Source organism: Gopherus evgoodei, chromosome 3 (assembly GCF_007399415.2).
Source record: "Gopherus evgoodei ecotype Sinaloan lineage chromosome 3, rGopEvg1_v1.p, whole genome shotgun sequence".
NCBI classification, from domain to species: Eukaryota; Metazoa; Chordata; order Testudines; family Testudinidae; genus Gopherus; species Gopherus evgoodei.
This window is the reverse complement of record NC_044324.1, coordinates 130191094-130214604: the sequence shown is the minus strand read 5'-3', so window position 1 is coordinate 130214604 and position 23511 is coordinate 130191094. Positions and strand designations below refer to the sequence as shown.

Below are 23511 nucleotides of genomic sequence, written 5' to 3'. Positions count from 1 at the left end.
AAGCTTGGCTGCAAAATGCTGGAAGGATTTTGGGTGAGCGTTATCTAGTTAAGTCTAGGTCCTAGAATGTGTCTTATGATTTTATTTTATGTGATCATTTCCCCCCAATAATTCTATTTACTATCATTTGGCTCGTTATACTTTAATAAACTTTTACTTAATTTCACTATAAACACATTTAACACCAATGATCTGAGGAGAAACAGGTAAGCTTGTGTGTACTGCTTCTTTGGAAACAGCTAACATAACTAGGTTAAAAAAAGAATTAGATAAAATTATGGAGGATAAGTCCATTAACAGCTATTAGCCATGATGCTCAGCGACACAACCCAATGCCCCAGATGTCCCTAAACCTCCGAATGCCGGAAGCTGGGACTGGATGACAGGGAATGGATCACTCAAAATTGCCCTGTTCTGTTCATTCCCTCTGAAACTCTTAGCACTGGACACTGTCAGAAGACAGGCTAATGGGCTAGATGGACCATTGCTCTGACCCTGTATGGTCCTCCTTCTGAATCTGTTAATGTCCTGTGGAACAGAGGCCAGACACTCCAGGGTGATGCATGGGGGTTGGAGTGTGCCTGTTACTAACCTGGAGAGAGAATGAGCACGAGAGAGCAGGGCCTGCGTAGGCCTAAAGGGGAGTGCTTGTGTTGCCTGTGAAGTCAGCAGGCACAGACAAGGCTTCCTCACACTAACAGCAGGTAGTAGCAAGGTGCCTCAACTCTGTATACCTCCGGGAAGCATCACAACATCCAAACAGGGAACAAAAACAATACCATGTGACTTATGTTACTAAAATCACAACTAATCATGACAGTTTCCATAGCAAAAAAATGAATAGCAAATATATACAGAAAATTGTTTGCAATCAATCCATATTTTTTTTTAATTGCAAAAATAGTCACCGAATAATTGTAAATGGAGTCCACATTACAGAAAAATCAAATCCTCTTGCACCTATTTCATGAGCAAAAGAGGTGGCTACATTTGTTGGATAACATTATTTATTATGAGTCACTTGAACAGCTTTATTCTAGGAAATATTCAAAGCTGTTTTATATCTGTTGCTTGAATGCAGACATTATAGGAAGACAGCTTTGTTTAAATCAACTTCTTATTCCATTACTGATCAAAGACTTTGCATCTCTCCTCTACTTAAAATGACAGGTTTCCCACATTTAACATAAAAAGGATGCTGTCAGATTATAAAATAATCTGTGTTAAAACATCACTTTAGATTATTTTAAAACGGTCCCCTCCCACAACATTTTCCCTGTTTACGCCTATTTTTTCCCCGCGTTTCTCAGTTTGGAAAATGGAAATAATCTGTTTAACCTAACAACCTCCTCCCCCTCCCCCTCTGGTCAATTCAGTTTCACTGTCAGGGTCTCAAATAGCAGCACAATGTATAGATTGCAAACACTGCATGGGTAACATCTGCCTAAAAATGTTTCAATTCTAATTTGAAAATCAGAGAAACATTCGTATTTGTCCTACAGTCAGTAAAAGCTGGTTTTATAAAAACAGATTCTAGCTTAAAATTGACCTATGTTTGTTTAAGAATTCCAATTTTAATATAAAAGAGAAAAACTTTTCCTGATTAGTGGATACAATTTTTACCATAACATTTAACGGATTGATTTATTTATCAAAGAAACTGCCTGCAGGCATTTATTCATTATATGAAGACAAAAGGCTACCTTTCCACACTCAGCTTAGAATTCAGTACAGATATATGGATATTCTTTAACTGTGAATGTATAATTCTTCCAATGACTTCTTCGCAGTTCCTGGCCACCGCTTCCCACAGCTGCCATTGGCCGGGAACTGCGAATTGCAGCCATTAGGAGCTGCGAGTGGCCGTACCTGCGGATGCTCAAGTAAACAAAGCGTCTTGCGGCCCGCCAGGGGCTTACCCTGAACAAGCCGCAAACCAAGTTTAGGATCCCCTGAACTAGAGTAAGATGCACTCAATGCAAGTAATTTTTACATTGTTTCAGTGCATTTGAACTAAGGGCATGCACTGGTGAAGTAACATCAGTGTCACTATACCAGTGTGAAATGTAATCTCACTTATTCCTTGTCTACACTTAAAATGTATATCAATGCAGCTATAGTGCTCAGAGGTCCGAAACCCCCATTGTAGACACAGCTACATTGATGGAAGAATGCTTCAAGTTGACCTAGCTACTGCCACTCAGGGAGGTGGATACCTACAGTGACAGAAAAACCCCTTCCATCGCTGAGGTGTCTACACTACAGTGACATAGCTACAGAACTGTAGCTGTGCTGCAGTGCAGAAAAGCCCTTAGTCTTTATCTGCAATGGGACTTTATCCTCCAGTTTAGCTCTACCAGGGCAAGCCTCAAGTGTAGATGTAATTTACACTGGTACAATGTCAATTGCACTGGTGTAGTTTACCTCAGATGAGACCATGTCTTTAAACTAGAGGTTTGCACTGGTGCAGCTACAATGGTAGTTAAATAGCAGTGTAGATGAGCCCTAATTCCCATCCTCCCCCCCAAAAAAACCTGCTATATGGTTGAAACTTCCAGGAGACTGTATCTACCCTCTTCCAAAATCCTCACATTAGCTAGTAGGAAGCAGGATAATTTTGTTAGCTAGTGACCTTCTGGATGACTTTATAACCATGTGAGTTTGGTCTCTTTAAGCACACCACCACATGTATTCATAGGAAGACTATCCTGCCCTCTAAAATCACTTTAATGAAAAAATTACAAAAACCGAACATGTAAGTTTTCGTTATACTCACCTACGCAGTTATCACAAAGGCTGCAATGTGAGGCACGAGGTGGGCGGAAAATCTTGCAAGTGAAACAGTATTTTAGTTTCACGGTCTGTCCATTGATGATTACTTCTTTTGTTCTGGGAGGTGGACGGTATCCTCCTGAACTGGAGCCATTTGCAATATCTAACAGGGAAATAATTAAACATTAAATCAATAAATGTAAATTCTCTTGCCAGGTATAGGCACATTACTGTCATTTAAAATCCAGTTTCTTTAACATTTACATATATTTTATATATTTTTGGAGATTTATCATGCCTAAAAATAGTTTCTCTCTCTCCCAACCTCTGAATATCTAGGCAAATATCTTAAAATGTAATGCATCACAAAAAATGAAAGAAAACCACAGTTAAAATAAATAACAACAAAACAACAAAACCTCAGCTTCTGTACCACAAAAACCAAAATCCCACACTCTTCTGCCTAGCCAGCACCTCCATTTAGCTGGCCCCTCAGAAATATGCTTGCTCTTCATGGAGTTTCTTGTGATATGTACATTTCTCACCAAGAACTGGACTAACCATTAACTCATTTAACAGAAGTGACTAAAGTAATTTTCAACTGGGGAAAGAGCTCTTGAGGATTTTTTTTTTTTACTTCACATCTATAAATAAAAAATGGCTCTCTCTTGCAAATTGCAGTAATCACTTTACAAGGGAGGTTTTGCTTTTAGAAACATTTTTGAAGTCTTTAATTAATAAGACAAAGAAATGCAGTGTTTAGGCTGAATTTAATGCCCAAACTAGACATCTATACAGTACACACCAACATTCTACCCATCATTAGAGCATTTGGCATATATGGCAAATAGAAAATGAGCGATGATCTTGAGACCCTTAAATACTATGGTATAATGGAGTATATTCAGGACAGTATTTCACTCATCTTGCTTTTTAAGAGTTTAAAATCCAACACGTAGTGATATTTTAAGGCAGCTGTTGTAGCTTAAAATTTGTTTACAAAGAAGTCTCTGCCTGCCATCTGGCAAAGTGATAGCTGAGATTATTTGGGACATGAGCATTTATTACTCCAGAAGCTAAAGCACTGGATAGGTTAATAATTTTTAAGGATCAATTTTGTATTTTAAATGCTTCTGAAGTGCAGATATACGCTGAAAAACGCATGTGGTAAAAATGGTGCTCTCTTACTCAACGAACTGCTCTCATTGTGCATTCACAAAAAAATCTGATTACTTTAGTGACAAAATGTAAGTTTTGCTGTCAGCCAAGCAGAACCAAAAGAGCTGTGGTAGAGAGTGAAGCAGATTATTCTCTGACTCTTGCATCATAAACAGAATTTTTAATTAAGTTTCACTGTCAGGGCCACCTGTGCAGCCATGTTCAAATGATGCCTGCAGTTACAACCTGAAAAAGCATAAAAAGGTCTATGACATGTCTACACTGAAGTATGAAACAGTCATACTATTACAGTTGCAAACATGCTATCCATCTAATAAATACAGTTACAAATATTTATAATATAAGCAGGATCCTGACAAACTTATGTTTCAGCACCCACTTCTGAAAGAACACAGAAATTGTACATTAAGGATAGTTACTATATATCTGCATCTTTAGGTAAAAGATTTATGAATATACTGAACAAGTATCTTTAAAAAAAGTTTTTAAATCTGAAAATTAACTAACGTAATTTCCAATCTCCTGCCTTAATTTAAAAAAAATATTACAACAGTAAACGCCTGTTAGAATCTTATGGGTATCATATATATTTACAACCTTCACACAACCCTGAAGCTTTTTGTTTAAAAAAACTGATAGCTCTCATTGAGCTGAATGTGTCATAGTTCAAGCATAGGAGACTACTCATAAAATATGAGATAAAGCCTCTTTAACAGCACCTGAGATACTAAGAGTATGTCTACAGTGCAACATAAACCCAGAATTTGAAGTCAGTCTCAAGTCTACCTCCACTTTCTTTCTGTCTAGACACAAATCACACTAACCCAAGGCACAGACCCAGGCTACATGTGTTTATATAATATATATGATATGATTAGCATGATCAACGAGGAGGGAAACAATCTTTGATCTTCGGATTCCTTTTTATTTAGAACTAAGCTAAGCTAACATTGTGGCAGGCAGCAAGAAAACATTCATGCATACAGCATTATGTTTAGAACTTTACAGGTACCATGAGTGATTCCAGCCCCAAATTTAAAATGAAAAAAGGTGATGTTTCTTTTTTGCTTTTTTTTAAGTCTTTGTTAGATATGAATTTTTTAAAAAGTAAAAAGGGAGTATTTTACAAATTTGCTATGCAAATACATCATTTATCATAGGCTGCAGCATCAATAACAATGAAAAGCTTTATCACACAGCAATAAAAGTAATATGCTTAAAACCAAGAGAGATTATTTACTGTTTTTATATATATATATATACACACACATATATATACACACATATACATACACACACAGGCACACACACGTGTGCAATATTTTTTGTTATAAAAAGATATTGTACCATTTATTTTTATTGCTACAATTGAGACTGTTATGCACACTTACCCTACTTTCAATGACATTACCACAAATATGCAAGCACTACCCTTTAATCATAAAAAAATCAAATTCATCCTTGGTGGAACTCCATTGACTTTAATGTAGTTATAATCAGAGATTAGTTTGACCTTAGGTGTGAATGACAGACTAAGTTTGTGGTAGAAAACTAACAGTCTGTATTTGTCAGCCCTAATTAGCTTCCGGTTCAGCAAGATACTTAAGTACCTAAACTCAAGCATGTTAATAGTCCTACTGACTTTAACTAGATAACATGCATGCTCAAAATTAGGCATGTAATTAAATACATCACTTAAGTGGGACTTTAATACATAGACCTTTATAGAATACCTTATTAATTTATTCTACAAATTCATTTTGGCAGATTGCATTTCCAAACATTGGCTGACAAGCTGAATGTGATTTTCTGCAGTGACTACTAAGTAATGGTCAGCATAACATGATTTTTTTTTTTAAAGCTATTTGCTTACAGCTATACCAAACAGCCACCATATTAAACAGTCAAGTAAAACTATGCTTGATATCAGTTTTGATCAGTTTTTTTCTTGCACAATTCAAACCATAGCATGGATAGGACCTTCAGTAAGTAGATCAGCTTACACCCAAAAGCAGGAGTTCATCATCCCCATTACTTTCATTTACATAGCTTTGAATATTACCAGCTTAAAATTATCCAGACTCTTTCTTTCTTTTTCACTTTCCGAAATACATTCATAGTATGTGTCTTCATGTGCCCAAGTACTTGGCCACATCCTACTTACTTCCATATACATAAAACATAAGCACTAAACATGTAATACCTAGAAAATACATGGCTTATGTTAGTATTATTTTACGTCAAGCTGGGTAAGACAGTTGTGAAATTTTCTTGGCTCTCTTTTCAGAGAAACTTTGCTACCTTTTCCAAAATGAAATTTGTATTTGGGGAAAATTTACATTAAGAGTCAAAACCTGATCCCTGTAAGGTCCAAGTCACAAGAGTTTTGCTATTAATTTAAAAGGGATTTGGCCCTAAAACAATAGATTGATAAAGCAATAATTTGTTTTTTTTTTCCTGCTGCAGTAAAGGCCTAGCGTGACCAAAATTCTTCATGAATGAACTCTGACATCTGTAAGAGCACAAAAGTAAATATGAAACAGATCTTACCACAATAAGGAAGATCCTCTTTTTGTGTAACCATCTAAGTCCATGCTGCACGCTTAATTATAAACAACAATGGGCTACATGTAGGAAAAGTCAGTATCTAGACAACCAGAGCTTAAAACAGCAGAATGGCATTCCTTTGTTTACTGTCTCAAGGGAGAACAACAGAACTTCTCACTCTAACAAAACATTGAGAATGTGATTTTAAAAACCTAAACTAGTGCTGTTTACTGCATTCCACCTGTAACTCTTGATGTTATTGACCTAAAGGCTACACTGACATTTAGAAGAGGACTTACTGTCCGAATTTAGAAAAAAGAAAAGATTACAAGAGTAACTTTCCATAATCTTTTTGAACTCTAGAACTCTCAAACATGAAGCTGCCATTTTCTCTTTCTGTCATAGGGTGACCAGACAGCTAGTGTAAAAAATCAGGACACGGGTTGGGGGGTGGGGGATAATAGGAGCCTATATAAGAAAGACCCAGAAATCGGGACTGTCTCTATAAAATTGGGACATCTGGACACCCTATTCTGTCATGAGATTCTGGTTCACTGAGAGGAGAAAAGGAAAGAATGTAGGTGAGAGCGCTCTGGAAGACCTGCCTGACAATCAACAGTGTCTTTTTTATCTTAAATTGTTCATAAAATTAGCCATACTGTATCAGACAATTAGCCTTAAGTTGGTACCCTGCTTCTGGAACGTAAGCAAAACACAACCAAGTTGTACTCTCAAAACAATATTTGCTTGGCCAATTGTGCAGTACTATAAAAGTTGTTGGGGAAGAGAGGAATTTCCTTAACACTGGAGTGATTCTGATTATATTCAAGTGTGTGTAAGAAGGGAGGGGAAAAGTGAAGAATCCTGAAACGGTACAGTAGTACTTATACATCAATGAGACTTAGTGATGAATTATAACTCTGGCTTAACATTGAGGTCTTAGGGCTTTTGGACATGCTGAAAGCAGCAGCAACATTGAACAGATTTGAAGCAACATGGCCTAAAAGATGAATTTGGGAGGATGTGTGTAAGATTTGAAGAGATACATGGAAGAAATCAGTATGAAGATATCAGAGAAATACAAAGCATTTCCCTTTCTTTTCTTCGCTGTAGATATGCCTTTTATAGTTGGAGAGGGAAAATGCCATGACCATCACTTTCGAAATTTATCTGCAGCACCAATGCTATGCAGAGAGATTAACATTCATGAGGAACTGTTAATCTCTCCTACACATATTGGACAAACCCAGACTCAGGGGATCTTCTCTTGACAAATTCATTCCTCTTACCTCGGTTATCTTTTTCCATGCAGCTTTAATTAAAAAAAAGTGCAGTTGCACTATATTTTTTTCTAATTGCCAAGAATAGACTAAAGAGTATTCCAAATTAAATTTAATGCAGGACTGATAAAGTAATATCAAGGTTTATATTCTAATTGCACAGAAGATAGGACATTCCAAGTTAAAATTCTCACAGCAGCTGTTGCCTCTTTGCCTGTAGCAGGGAATGTGGGGTTAAGATAGGTCTAGGGAGGGGGAAGGAAAAGGAGAAAGGAGAAGAGTGGGACAGAGATTTTGGGGTGGGAAGATAGGGGCAGAAGGGTTTCTAACCATTAAAGCACATTCTCCTCAAGAACCCTGGAACTGAATCCAGGATTCATGAGTGTCTGCATTCTTTCCTAGTGGGTTTCACAATTATTTGATGATAGCAAAGTGTGTGTCTAATCCCCCCTTAAGTGCTTGATTCATATAGAGGACAACCATCTACAACTGCTACTAGTTCCCTTAGCTCAAGTGTCAGACATCTGTGATGTCTTATCTAAAGGTTCAAAGCCTGCTCATGACCCACACTGGAAGTTAACATGGTACCACATGATGGAATTTCTGTTGGATTTGTTTCTTTTTACTTAAAAACTTAGGAAATTACATAAAGAACAGAAGGTTGCAAAGTCAAACACTCAGAAAAGTTAGGAAATGCCAAATCTAAGGTTGCTTATGTAACCTTAATTTGACCCCTATGAATCAGTAGTAGACAGATTGTTTTAACTCTGTATTTGGCACGGGTATGGTTGCTTCTGGAATACTGTGTCCAGTTCTGGTGTCCACAATTCAAGAAGGATGTTGATAAATTAGAAAGCGTTCACAAAAGAGCCACAAGAATGATTAAAGGATTAGACAACATGCCTTATAGTGATTGAGCTCTTTGAGTCTATCTCTTTAGTTTGTCATGGAGAAGGGGTGATTTGACTACAGTCTGCAAGTACCTAGGTAGTGAACAAATTTTTCATATTGGACTCTTCAATCTAGCAGAGAAAGCTATAACATGATCCAATTGCTAGAAGTTAAAGCTAGACAAATTCAGACTGGAAATAAGGTGTAAATTTATTTAACAGTGAGGATGATAAATCACTGGACCAATTAACCCAGATTTTTGGTGGATTCTCCATCACTGGCCATTTTTAAACCAAGAATGGATGTTTTCCTAAAAGATATGCTCTAGGAATTTTTTCAGGGAAATCCTATGGCCAGTTCTACACAAGTGGTGATCTTAGATGATCACAGTAGGCCCTACTGGATTTAGAATATATTATTAATCCACATGATCAACTACTATTTTTTCAGCCTGACACAAGTGTCTGACACACATATTTCCAGCCAGAACACTTGAAAATTTGGGAAAGTTTTAACCAACTGAAAACAGGGTCTCAATGGATAGTTTCAGACAACAGTAATAATAGGCAGCATAGCAGTGCTGCCTATAATTCTGTCTGCCTTCCACCTCCACAGCTTTTAGGATTTTTTTTTTAAGTCATCCAGGACATATTTATTCCTTGTATTCTTTCTGAATTTTACATCTTGTTTCCAAAGATGAAAATGAAAATGAGAAAGTTAAGCTACTCTCTTCACCAATTAGCCAGGATTTTAAAGTAAACACTGCATCCTTCAACAGGGGCCAATAGCGCCTTTCATTGACATCCAAAGGCTGTTATGCTCCTGCCACTTTCTGTGTAGACAATTGTATTACATAAACATCTCTTACAATCAACTATCACAGTCATCTGAAAACCCTGGGTACACTTAAAAGTTCCACATAGGAGTGCTGGGTGTCAAAATTGCAGAGCTAATTTGTTGTTCTGAAATCTGTATACTAACTTCAGATAGCTATTAGTGCACCTGTTCATCTATCTTGCCAAACAGCAGGATTCTAGTGATTTGGGGAGGAAGGGGAGAATCATCACAGCAAGGTAGTTCCTCTAATAGCCATCATGAATCACTTTTGTAATGTTTCAGATAATCAACAGTATTATCTTTATGTATAGTTGCTAAGAAGTTATGATTTCTTTTTTAGTTTAAAAAAATGACTAAAAGCAAAAGTTTAACATAAAAGAGTAACATATTATACAGGTTTCTGTTTGGAATAAATGCCTCAAAAACTTCATGATTACTATTACTTGTGCATAACTATCTAGTAAATTTCATTAGCATTTTTATAAACAGGATTATAATTTCATTTTTACCTAAAGCAAAATTAGAACCAGACAGAAGAGACTGAAGAGCCCTTTGGTAAGAAGGGTGGACTGCAGAATCTTCTAGGATTATTCTCAATTATATTGTCCTGTTTCATTTTATTCTCTCTTGCATTTGCTTTCAAATAGAGATGGGAGAGTCTCCTCATTGCTAGGGGAGGATTTATTTTCTGAGTGCACTGAATTTTCAAAAACTGTCCAAGGAATAATTCCCTAGAATCTTCTATATTTGAGATATTAATGATCTACATATTTAGAATATTGTCTAATCATCAGCTCTTCTCCTCCCAATAAATGCTCACTTGGGTTATTGCAGCAAACCTCCCCCAGTGAGGAAAGAAACAAGAGAATTATAACCAGAATGGACTATTTAAGCATAACTCACTCCCAGTGGAAATTTCTCTTCCCTTTTAGCCAGTGATTCTCAATTTTTTTTTAGAATGGGGTCACGTACTCAAGGAGGAAATGGGGGGTCAGAACAACCCCTGGACTTGTTTGCAACATCCTGCCCCACCTCAAGTTAATAAAATGACAAGCTATTTCCCTAATTGTACTAGTGCCCTAATTGAAACATCTGTGTTTAAAGAAACCCTCTCTACAAAACATTCTGTAATTTGTTAGACTAGTCTTTCAGATGTTGTTGTTTGTTTTTTCTTTTTTCTTTTGTCCACTTGACCAAAGAAAGAGGACTTGAGAAATAGTTAAATCTCATCAGAACTTATCAAGCAGAAATTTGGAGAATCATTGGTATTCCAACACTCTTGAAGCAGTACGTGCTGTGCCTCTCAAGATAAGAACACTGCAGCTAATTCAGTCAACATGTTATTAAATTCCAATTTATTCCTATGTGCACAACAATTTTTAGAACTGAATGGTGTGATTGTGGGGCCTGAAGATCTGATATTGTCTGTTTCATTTTCTCTACAACATTGTATTAGCCTTAAAATTTGCAAAGATACTAACCACCTATCCAATACTGAGCATCACCCTGCCTAGATGCCCATAGCAGTACTCCAAATCCTGAAGAATTTGTCTAAAGACAGTGAATTTCAATCCCAAAAGACAAGTCTAAATGCTCCGCACATGATAGAAAGTTCTCAAATCATCATTTCTGAGGCAACACAGACACCTTGAGAAATTCCTTATGAATTCTAATTAAGGCATATACGATCAACATTTGTAGACTATGTCTTAAAATTTAGTACCAAAGGGATTCATTTATGAGAAACCAAAATACACTCAGTGTAGGAATCACTTAGCTTTTTAGATCAGCTCTTTCCAGAAATCAACATTTACTGTTGTTACCAATCTGCCTCAACCAATTTTACTGACTGAGGCACATTTTCACTTTCCAAAAATAATCTAAACTGTATCAAATACAAATAAAAGGAGTCATTCACCAAACTCCCTCCAAATGACAGTAGTCAAATCCAATCAATCCACTTGTTGAAATTTCACTTGGTGGATCTTATCCCAGAGGAGACTTTTCCTGGGATAGAATCATAGAAGGCTAGGGTTGGAAGGGACCTCAAAAGGTCATCTAGTCCAACTCTCTGCTCAAAGCAGGACCAATCCCCAGATAGATTTTTACCCCAGTTCCCTAAGTGGCCCCCCTCAAGGATTGAACTCACAACCCTGGGTTTAGCAGGCCAGTGCTCAAACCACTGAGCTATCCCTCCCCCACTGTAACTTACTTTCAGTTTGTGTGGGCAAATATAGGGCTAAGAAAAGAAGGGAGATTAACATTTCTGGAGACAATATATCTACAATATGTTTACAGGGTAAGTACAGAACAAGCTGTAGCGATGCAGCATTCCCCAGACTGTCCTACTAACATGCTTTAACCTTTACCTGAAGAGACCTCTTTCTTGACAGACAGATCAGTGTCTATATCCATTCAAAGTCTCTGTGCTAAAGTGGTCAAGAAGGAGATCAATTAGCATCAAATGTGATGGTGATTCTTCTGATGTGGAGTCTTGTCTATAGGGAACAGGATTGAGACCAAACTCATTTAACGAAAAACAACCTACAATTGCCAGGTGATAACTTTATTGAAATATTCATGTTTTCCCAGTAATTTTAATATAGGAATCCTAATGGTTAAAGAGGCTTAACGTTCTTAAATCTCTTTACTCTTTATTCAAGTAATACAGATATGTTGCACTCTTTCAGGAATATAATAAAAGTCTAATTACACCATTTGTGAAATATTGGTAACTGGGTATTTGTCATAGGAGAAGATGACAAAAAGAAGAGTTGGCAATTGAGGATTTACTGTGTTTGATGGTTCTAGGGGCGGTGGGAAGGGAAATGGAAGTCATGGGAGCCACTGGAAGAGTTAAACAATTGGTAATGGGAGGTCAGATTCAGACAAAAACTCCACTGGGTAGAATATACATTTCTGTGTCATATATTCATCCAAAGTACCTCATGACAGCTTCTTAGATTAAAAACACTCATCCTCAGTACTCTAAGGATTCAATAAATATATTTCCTTTAAATCATAATTAAAATAAAAATATTTCTCCTATTACCTTCAGCTCCAGCACTAAAATAGGCAAGGAAAGTGCACATTTTCCCAAATAATATAATAAAACTGAAGCACTATTACTTAAAAAAATCATTTACTTCTGTAACCAGCACAACTGGAAATTTTTGTGGAATATCAGAATTTTTTATTATTCATTTACACAATAATTATGACAACTTCACAGGATAAGAACATAAGAACAGCCATACTAGGTTAGATCAAAGGTCCATCTAGCCCAGTATCCTGTCTTCCTACAGTGGCCAATGCCAGGTGCCCCAGAGAGAATGAACAGAACAGGTAATCATCAAGTGATCCATTCCCTGTTGCTCATTCTCAGCTTCTGGCAGACAGAGGCTAGGGACACCATCCCAGCCCATCCTGGTTAATAGCCTTGTGTGGACCTATCCTCCATTAATTTATCTGATTCTTTTTTGAACCCTGTCATAGTCTTGACCTGCACAACATCCTGTAGCAAAAAGTTCCACAGATTGGCTGTGTGTTGTGTGAAGAAATACTTCCTTTTGTTTTAAACCTGCTGCCTATTAATTTCATTTGGTGACCCCTAGTTCTTGTGTTATAAGAAGCAGTAAATAATATTTCCTTATTTACTTCCTCCACAGCAGTCATGATTTTATAGACTTCTATTATATCCCCCCTTAGTCATCGCTTTTCCAAGCTGAAAAGTCCCAATCTTATTAATCTCTGCTCATATGGCAGCTGTTCCATCTCTCTAAAAATTTTTGTTGCTCTTTTCTGAACCTTTTCATGGAATACATTTTTCATAATTAAAAACTGAGTATATAAAAGTGCTGAAATTTAAGACAGTTGCTGGGACAGTTGTTTTTATAGCAGAAAAGTAAAGTCTGAGACCTGTTTATGAGAAGCTCAGGAAAAAGGTATGATGCTTTCTAAATAAAAAAAATTATTTTGAGTGGACTGTAGAAAATGCTGCATGTGCATGCATCCCCCACTACCTCTGCACCCATCCCATCCCAAATGGGGAGCATAATGTGGGAGGAAGAAGGACTTGTGGATCCAGCAAGTTGCAAACCCACTGACCTGATATTAATACTCAGATGCCATTGTGTGGCGGGGTACACAGAAATCGTGCAGTACAGCTCTCTGGCATGTAGGGAAAGCAGATTGCCACATAGGCTCCCTGCATCCCATCCCCCAATGCAGCACAGTGGAACCAAACTAGTTCTGCAGTGGCCCACACAATCTGCTGAACGGGGACAGGGGTTTACCACTAACACAACAGTGATCAGTGAATTGATTACTATATTTTTATAGTAATACAGAAATACAATTTTATCTGTAGAATAAACACAAGCCAATGACAAAAACTTGCGTCTATAAAACGCAATCAGTTTTCTTCCAGCTGCAACTGTTCTGAAACTGAGCCCTTCAATCAAAACTTGTGTTACTGCAACCTCAAGATTCAAACACTGCAAAAAATGCAACCATTGCAATTTACAGGGCTATTCTATGGTTCTATAAGATATTAAAAATGAACTCGTTACCTTAGATCTCTGCCAAAGGCTTTGAAAAGGTATTTTAAAGTAATGCATGTAAAAGGTAATAAACACACTTTTTTTGGCCCACAAAATCCACCATGTGAGAAAACTTGTAGGTTTCACAATTTATTTTTGTACTTTCATAACTGTCATTGGAGAAAGAAAAGCCAACTATGGCATCAAAAGAGGAAAAGAGGAAGAGGTCATAATTTGTATCAGATAGAAGACTCCTATATATGCACAGCCTCACAGTTCTACTGTAGCTTAACATACTTAATTGTAATGGTTTGTGTCTCTTCTGTTCTTACCAGAGTGTAGATTCCTCTAAAAATTGACTGCTGAAGTTGCACTGTGGGGTTTCATGTATGTTTCCTAAGGAATTCTGAATCAAATTAACACAGGGTTGTTGGGAAGTTTTTTGTTTGGTTTTTTTTTTTTTTTTGCTTTGTAAAAAGATTTTTGAATCAGCAACTCTGCAAGGGCTCTGACAGCTAAGTAGCATATCTTTTGGTTTTGACATTTGCAATTATAAAAACTCTGCAATTAGAACTTAATAAATAATTGCCTTGATGTATGAGCCATATCAGAATCTAGCTCACTGCTCTGCAGTTGTGTTGGCTCTGCATGAATAACAAATAATAAAAGTTTAACTGTTGTCATTGATGTTCAACCTTCTATGGACTATGTCTTCCTATGTGCTTGTATGCTGCCTAACACAAGTCAGTACAGCCCTGTGTGGATTGTATCCGCATCCAATCTGCAAACATGGCCTGTGGATATAAAACAACTATCCGCAGATTTAAGGGGCTCTACAAATCAGTCCCCGTTCCTAGCTGGGGCCCTTCAGCAGACAATATAAATAAACAACATCAATGTCATAATCAGATGTAACCCAACACAAAGTATGTTGCTTAAGAAGGTGCAGAATTTTTAAGAATTTAAGAAGTATTGCATGCCAATGTCACTTTTCTTCCCATAAACACTTTAAAAAGTACCTAAGTATTTTCCTATGCACTAGGGAACCTTCCATCATCTATGGAGAAAAGGCCAGTAACAAATTATAGCAGTAAACTATCATTGTCTATGTCCACCACTGTGGTCAGCAGCTTCTGACTGAAGAATTCCTCAGTCCTTTTTCTAGCGGAATCAATATTTGTTAGTTGAAATAGTATTATTTCAGAGTGATTACTGCTGAGATGGGAGTTTGTCCTTCACAAGCTGAGCAGCATTCTGCCTCCATACAGTACATTCACACTTGGAAGGAAAGCAAAGGGACAACGACAGACCTTCTGTGTTACCTATTTGTCTTTCCAGGTCTGCTGCTTCATCTGGTGTTGCACGTGGGAGGACTCCAGGATCACTGAAACTAGTACGCAGCAGGGTCCCCATCACGAAAAAGAACAGAATCCCACCTACTGCAGGAATAGCAGGTGTAATCTTCTCTGACAAATATGGACAACTACAAGGGAGGGGGAAAAAGAAATAATTGTTAAACTACTAATGTCAAATAGTGCAGTACATGTACTCAGAAACTATTAAGTCATTTGCCATTAAAGATCTACCTAGGTTAAGATTTTACATTCTATTACAGGAGTAGGCAACCTATGGCCCGTGTGCCAAAGGCGGCATGCGAGCTGATTTTCAGTGGCACTCACACTGCCCATGTCCTGGCCACTGGTCCGGGGGGCTCTGCATTTTAATTTAAATGAAGCTTCTTAAACATTTTACAAGCCTATTTATTTTACATACAACAATAGTTTAATTACATATTATAGACTTATAGAAAGACCTTCTAAAAACATTAAAATGTATTACTGGCATGTGAAACCTTAAATTAGAGTGAATAAATGAAGACTTGGCACACACTTCTGAAAGGTTGCTGACCCCTGTTCTATTAAGTCTACACTGCTTTGCAGTGAAATGCTACTTTTAATAAAGCTGAAAGGTGGCTTTAAAAAGCCACACTTATCGCTATCCCCTAGTACTGGTTTAATTTAATAAGGAGTCAAAGAGCATAACAACCACCGCATTGTTAAGTAATATTCCCTTATTACACATAAAACAATGGGAAATTTTTTTAAAGTGAGGAGTAACACATAGTAGGAAATTCAATGAATTCTATAAAATGAATTATACTCCACTGTTAGAGGAAATGCAAAAGAACGTACATAAATGGCACATGCTTCCCTTATCCCCCTTAGGAGGCATAAGCGTTATGAAAATAGAATGTGGTGCCTCAAGCTTTTGTTTCTCTCTCATCCCATTCTTTGTAATTTATTCTGTAAGCTTGTTTATTTGCTTTAAAAATAAAAGGAGTGCAACAACAGTGCAACACACATGGAAATGAACAACCAAGGTGGTCCAGGGCAATGACAGCCCTTTTTCAGAACAGTAGAGAGTTTATTGTTACCAGACTTAAAAAATGATTACTAGGTTGCAAGGCTATAAGCACACTGATTTTTTTTTGTCTTTTAAATTATTCCACTCAGAAAAATCATCATAGATGGAAGCACTGGAACCTAATTTAACTCACAGTCACGGTTGTAAGTGAAAAGAGAGCAATCATTATCAGTTGTACTTAGACACTGTACAGTATAAAACGTCGGCTAATCTCAGAACAACACTAGGTATTGATAGATCATCCTGGTATATAAATGGATTTAAACAATCCAAGCAGTCTGTGTTATAGAACAGGGAAAGTCAAAATCCCAGCCCATTTGATGTATTTATATTCACAATCTAAGCTTTAGTTTAAACCAACAATAAACTGAAAAGCAAATTTCTAGCCCAGGTTATGGCTGGCAATATAACCTTCCAGATCTGAACTAAGTGTAACCAACATTGCCTTCCCTAGTCTGCAGATGATTAGAAACAATGACTAAGGGTAGGTCTACAATGCAATTGGGATATGCAGTGTAGGCCTACAAGAACTAGCTTCGATTGAGCTAGCTTGCTAAAAATAGTAGCGTATCCACAGTGTCATGGGCTTGCCAGCTAGTTTGATCAAAGTTAACTTGTACATGCCTGCATGTGCTGCAACCGTCCCCCTCTCCCCATTAACCTCACTGGGATACTAACTGCCAGGCTAAACAATGACAACATAAAATATTTCCATGGCTGATCACTTTAGCAGAGGGAATGGAGAAACAGTAGAAATAACAATTAAAAGTTCAGTTACTGTATAAAGACCATATTTCACCGTGTGCAAAGCTCAGGGTGAGAGTTAAGATGTGGATGGACAACAATATGTAGTCCTAAATTTTTACTCTAGCCCATGGAACATAATTCTATTAACAAGGGAATATGGCCCTTTGACACACAGAATTTGACACCATTGTTATAGCAGAATGTTGGGGAAGGAAAGTTAAAGTACCAACAAAAAAAAATGACTTGGTTGAAAGAATCTTCCTAAAAGAGCGAATACAATTTAAATAACTGCAGATGTATTTCACAAAGTTTAAGAAATCAGTTCTTAACTTTTTTAATATATCAGAAAAGCCAGTCAAAACCAATGACCTATAAGTATCTTTTATACAAATCTGAAACTATTATAGTGATCAATATATATCTTGTGCATGCAGAATTATTAAAAATCAACCCACTGCATTGGATTCTGAAACAACAGGGCAAGCTGGCTCTAAGGATACATTTTGAAGTGAATTATTGGGAACATGAGACCTTACTAATACAATAATCAATATTAAATAAAGCACCATACATTATTTTTGGTTGCATTATTCATATCAGACTCCAAAGAAACGGGAACTGTAAGTCTGTAGATCACATAAGTGCTGGAAGGTAACTTGAGATATAACTGTGGAACAGTAAAAAGCTATAAAAATTTTGGACAAATGCCAAAGTAGCACTGCTGACAATATTTAGATACAGACTTCATCTAGACTCACCACTCATTCTAGGAATTATACTTTAAGCATCCATTTCTAATGGTCACCATAACCATAAAATATGTAATCATTTGTTATGTGCTAAGAGTAGCATTCCATGATATTGAGGAAAAAAATCCAACCTCCCACATCAAAAGATTAAAAGACCAAGGCGGCAATAATTTTCTCATTTGTCGAAGAGTGTAACAAAAATATTAAAATCTCTTGATAAGTATCTAGCTGAAACACAATCACAAACTCTGAAGAAAATCAGACCTATCAAAATTTGAAGATACTGTTTCACTCCTTACAAGATATTTGCACTGTAAAAAAGAACTATTGAAAAATACTATTTCTTTTACCTCATTCAAGTACTGTAATGCAAATCCCTTTGTGAAAGCGCAACTTGCAAAAGTAGAATTTTTTTTTAAACTTGGAAGAAATTAATTTGTTAATACTTGAAAGACACTTTGAAGATCCAAAGCACTACAAAAATGCTACTTAGTAATAACATGGAACCTGGAACCAACTGCTCTGATGTTCTATTAAAGGGATACCATCAATTTAAAAAAATCATTTCTATCTGAGAATTTGATCCCTATTAGATCAATTAATGTGACCTCCTGTATCAGACAAGTCATAGAATTTCACTCATTTACCCCTGTACTGAGCCCAATAACATGAGTCTGACTACAGCATATCTTCCAGGAAGCCCAAGTAATTCCTCAAAATTACTGTAAATGAATTAGAAAAACAGTATTTTTCCCCCCACTGTGCTTACTGTCTCCATTTGACAGAACTTGGTGGAGTCAGTTTCACTCAGTTGCACTTCTTGTCTCATTTTGTAGCTGTGCCAGATAGATTGCAGGAAGTTGTCCTGTCTGGGAGACCATATCGTATTAAGTGCATGTATGGTTTATACATCATTGCAGGCCAGGGATTGTGTGCATGCCACAAGATTAACACAGCAGCTCCAGGAAGTGAAAATAGTAAGGGACGATTTAGGCAAATTATTCAGATAACAACACCTCCACAGAGGACCAAGTCCTGGGAAAGCTCACATATTCTGGTTCAAACTGAATTCTCCAGAGACCAGAAAAACACCCAATCTTAAACTTACTTTGGGACTTTGTTCCGATTCCTGAAGACTAAAAACTGATATCAACTTGTAACCAGGAGGAAACCCAATTGTGGGGTTTGAAGGACTGACATTGTCACTTGAGTGTGATGACTGGTTAGCTTTTTAGCGTGCATGTAGGTTCTCTTGTTTTATATGCTCTCTCTGAAATTTTTTCACCTTCAGAATAAATGTGTTTGCTTAGAACGAGATCTCTGGTAACTTTGTAACTGCTGGCAATATACTATTCATAGCCCTTGAAAAGCCAAGCATAGGAAATGCCTTTTAGACAGACTGGCTTGCTCGGAACAGCACAGTGTAGATTAGGGAGCTGTGAAGCCTCAAAATCGCCAGTCAGAAGGCAGTGAGACACTGATCTCCACCCAAGAGAGGTGATAGCTGGAAGCCAGAAATGTTTAAATGGGTGCCCTTGTAGGACCATGGAAGGAAAAATACAGGTGCAGTTAACTTGAAACTGTGACATTAGCATGATGATAATCACAGATCGCACACTGCTTTAGAGGAAGAGCTCTTATATATACTCTGCCCTAGGTTCTGTAAGAGGGTGTTCTCCACTAACAGAAGTAGCGGAGCTGACACTGAAGAAACAGCAGGCAGACACATGCACAGAGAGGAAGAAAATAAAAGACCTACGTTTGTCTAGTATGATTATTCTCAACCTGCCCAGGTGACAGTTTTAAACAGCAAAAGAGCAGGAAAAAAATCCCCACACAAACAAAAACGTATTTTTTTTATATAAAGGAATTTTTTTAAAGCCATTCTAGGACACAATTTCAATGAGGTTTCATAAAAGAATTATATATTTGAAATCTATTGTTTTTTAAAAATTCAAAGCTGATAATGACCCTTTACATGCATTTGTGCTGCTATGTAAAGCTCAACATACATTAAAAACTGTTTAGTTGTTTTCAGAACTGGTCAAATACTACCAAACATTTTGCCAGTTGTTCAAATTTTTGAATCCACTTGCTTTAGCTTCACTTGCATGCCCTGGTGTGTTCACTTTCCTCAGACAATTTGGCTAGAGTTGTACTAGTAAGTGATTTTTTATATTTTTGGTAGTTGTGGAAAAAAATTGGTTTCCAGTCAACCTGAAACCAAGATTTTTTTGAACGTTCAGTGAATTTAAAAGTCAGAAAAGTTTCATTTTGAGTCAAATTTGTTTAATTCAACCTAAAATTTACAATTTTGGGCATTTTACCCAATTTTAAAAGTAAAAGCAAAGGGAATTTGCAAATGAGGGGCTTGATCACAAAACAGGGAAGAAAGGAGATGTTAGCAGTATGCATTTCCCCCCTTCTCGCCCCCACTCAATAGCCCAGTGATTAGAGCATTCACCTGGGATGTTGCAGGGAGACCAAGGTTTGAATCCTCCACTCTTTACTTGACCCCAGGTCTCCCACCTCCCAGGTGAGTGCTCTAACCACTTGGCCCAACCACCATTACCATTTTGTGAATGATGCTTAAGTCCCCTTATGAGTAGCCCAAAAAATTATGTTTAGTTTGAAAACGTCAAAATGGTTCATTTCAACATTTCCCCCAAAATTTTTTTTGACCAAAACAATTCATCTAAATCAACATGAATTCACTAAATGTTTCAGACAACCCAAATCCACATTTTTGGTGAAAAATTTTCAACCAAAAAATTTCACCAAGCTCCAATACTGGTAAATATGTTTCTTCACAGGGATAAGTTTGTGTTCACAGACACATTTTTAAAGCAAATATTGGAGATTATTCCCTGAAAGCAAATTTTGAGCTTTTAAAGCAAAATATTCCCTCCAAAATGGTAGTGACAGTTCTTCCTTAAAAAAAAAAAAAAAAAGGTCATTTATGACACTGACAGCATGGGAACCCAATGAAAGAGACAAACAAATCTCCATCCTACAGTAGCTCTATTAAATAAGAAGCATTAAAAAAAAATTAAATTCATTTCCCTATAACAGCTATTCAATGACCTATGGGAAGTGAGCTGGTGGCCTCAACCCATCTTCAGACATCACAAAACAACTGTCACTAATTGACAGCTTGGTGACAGAGAGAACAAAGATTAATGTGCCGTACTTGGAAGTATCATTGACAGACTCCACTCAACACTCTTACAGTTACATTAGCTGTCTTCAGTTACAGATCCAAACTATGTTGCAATCTCTGAATCTCCCCAAACAAAAGAATCCAAAGAGTAAGGGCAGAGTGCAATTTTACAGCTATATTTTTCCATAAAATACCCTGCTCTTCTCAGATCGTTTTTAGAAGCAGTGTTTGAAAGTTAACATGAGTGTGGGAGGACTGGCCTGTCATTGCTGGATAAAAATAGAGCACACTGGTGTTGGAGAGATAATAATCAATGTCCCCTGAACTAAGTATGCCTAAGGAACGCTAAAACATCTCTTCTTAACACCCAAAAACCCTTTTAATTGTATAATCATACTTGGACAAGGGCACTGAGTTTTGCAGAAAAGTAAGGACATGTAAGAAGAGGAGTGAAGAGAGCACAGCAAGAACCCTACAGACTTTGAGCTCTTTACTAGAAAAGGGATCAAGAAAGAAGCAGATGCAAATCTTCGGCAGAAATATCAAGGTATTTCTGAACAGACTTCACTGACAGTTGTTTTTATGGTCTGGTAGGAAGATGCAGCAAATGACAAATGCAATATTGACTCTGCCGGCTTAGCTGTGCAGCTATAAAACACATTAATAGAAAAATACAGCCACTTCCTACAGACAAAACAACAAAGCAAGGCTTTCATACCTCTGAGCAACTGGAGGAATCTGATTTTGATCTCCATCTGACAATTAGAGGGTGGAGAATTAAAAAAAAAATACACCCATAACTGACATATGACATAGAAATCAGAGGTGCAGCCTCATATGGAATCTTTTTTTTTTTTTAAACTCAAAAAAATACTCTGACCTACATACATGGTATCACCTGAAGTAGAATACTTTCTTACTCGCTTTTCATTCTTAAATTTCTGTTACATGAGGGGGAAAAAAGATATATTGTACAAAAGACAGTAATAGTTTAATAAATAGGGAGAAATTTAAACAGTGATACAAATTATGAATTGCTCTCTTTGATCTACATTACCAAATCAGACTTATCTTTCGTTCCATAGATACAAGTTAAATAGCTGCAACAGCTATAAGTACGAAGTGTTGTCTAATGGTAAGGGATGGAGACAAACTCCTGTGTTTTACTTCTAGCTGTCACTGCTTCACTGTCTGAATGAGATATAGGAGTACTTGTGGTCTACACTACGAGTTTATCTCAAATTTAGCAGCATTAAGCCGAATTAACCTTGCACCCATCCACAAAACGAAGCCCTTTACTTCGATATAAAAGGCTCTTAATATCGATATCTGTACTCCTCCCCGATGAGGGGAGTAGCGCTGAAATCGGTATTGCCATTTCAAATTGGGGTTAGTGTGGCTGCAATTTGACGGTCTTGGCCTCCGGGAGCTATCCCCCAGTGCTGTCCAGAGCGGTCACAACGGTGCAATCTGAACTCCGATGCACTGGTCAGGTAGACAGGAAAAGCCCCGCGAACTTCTGAATTTCATTTCCTGTTTGCCCCGCATGGAAAGCACAGGTGACCACGCAGAGCTCATCAGCACAGGTAACCACGCAGTCCGAGAATCGAAAAAGAGCACCAGCATGGACCGTACGGGAGATACTGGATCTGATGGCTATATGGGGGAGAGGTTTCCGTGCTAGGAGAATTACTTTCCAAAAGACAAAATGCCAAAACATTTGAAAAAATCTCCAAGGGCATGATGGAGAGACACCACAATAGGGACTCACTACAGTGCCGCATGAAAGTTAAGGAGCTCAGTCAAGCCTACCAGAAAACCAAAGAAGCAAATGGAAGGTCCAGGGCAGAGTCGCAGACATGCCGCTTCTACACTGAGCTGCATGCAATTCTGGGGGTGGGGGGCACCACTACCCCACCCGACCGTGGATTCCGAGGAGGGGGTAATCTCAGCCATGCCTTAGGATTCTGCGGATGGGGAAGGTGAGGAGGACAACGACGACGAGGAGCTTGTGGAGAGCACACAGCACTCTGTTATCCCCAACAGCCAGGATCTTTTTCTCAGCCTGACTGAAGTACCCTCCCAAGGCAGTATCCCAGACCATGAAGCCATGGAAGAGACCTCTGGTGAGTGCACCTTTGTAAATATAAAACATGGTTTAAAAGCAAGCTTTTTTTAATGATTAATTTGCCCTGAGGACTTGGCATGCCAGTACAGTTAGTGGAAAAGTCTGTTAACATGTCGGGATGGAGCGGAAATCCTCGAGGGACATCTCCATGAAGCTCTCCTGGAGGTACTCCAAAAGCCTTTGCAGAAGGTTTCTGGGCAGGGCAGCCTTATTCAGTCCTCCATGGTAGGACACTTGACCACACCATGCTAGTAGC

At 37.6% G+C, this 23511-nt stretch overlaps 1 protein-coding gene across 1 annotated transcript in view; it reads right to left on the bottom strand.

The window, feature by feature from the left end:
• The window catches only part of ZDHHC14 (zinc finger DHHC-type containing 14), a 164167-nt gene that overhangs the window by 55708 nt on the left and 84948 nt on the right, over positions 1 to 23511 (bottom strand). The window contains 2 exon segments of the mRNA XM_030556649.1: positions 2777 to 2935; positions 15358 to 15530. Of these exon segments, the coding sequence (XP_030412509.1) occupies positions 2777 to 2935; positions 15358 to 15530 (332 nt within the window).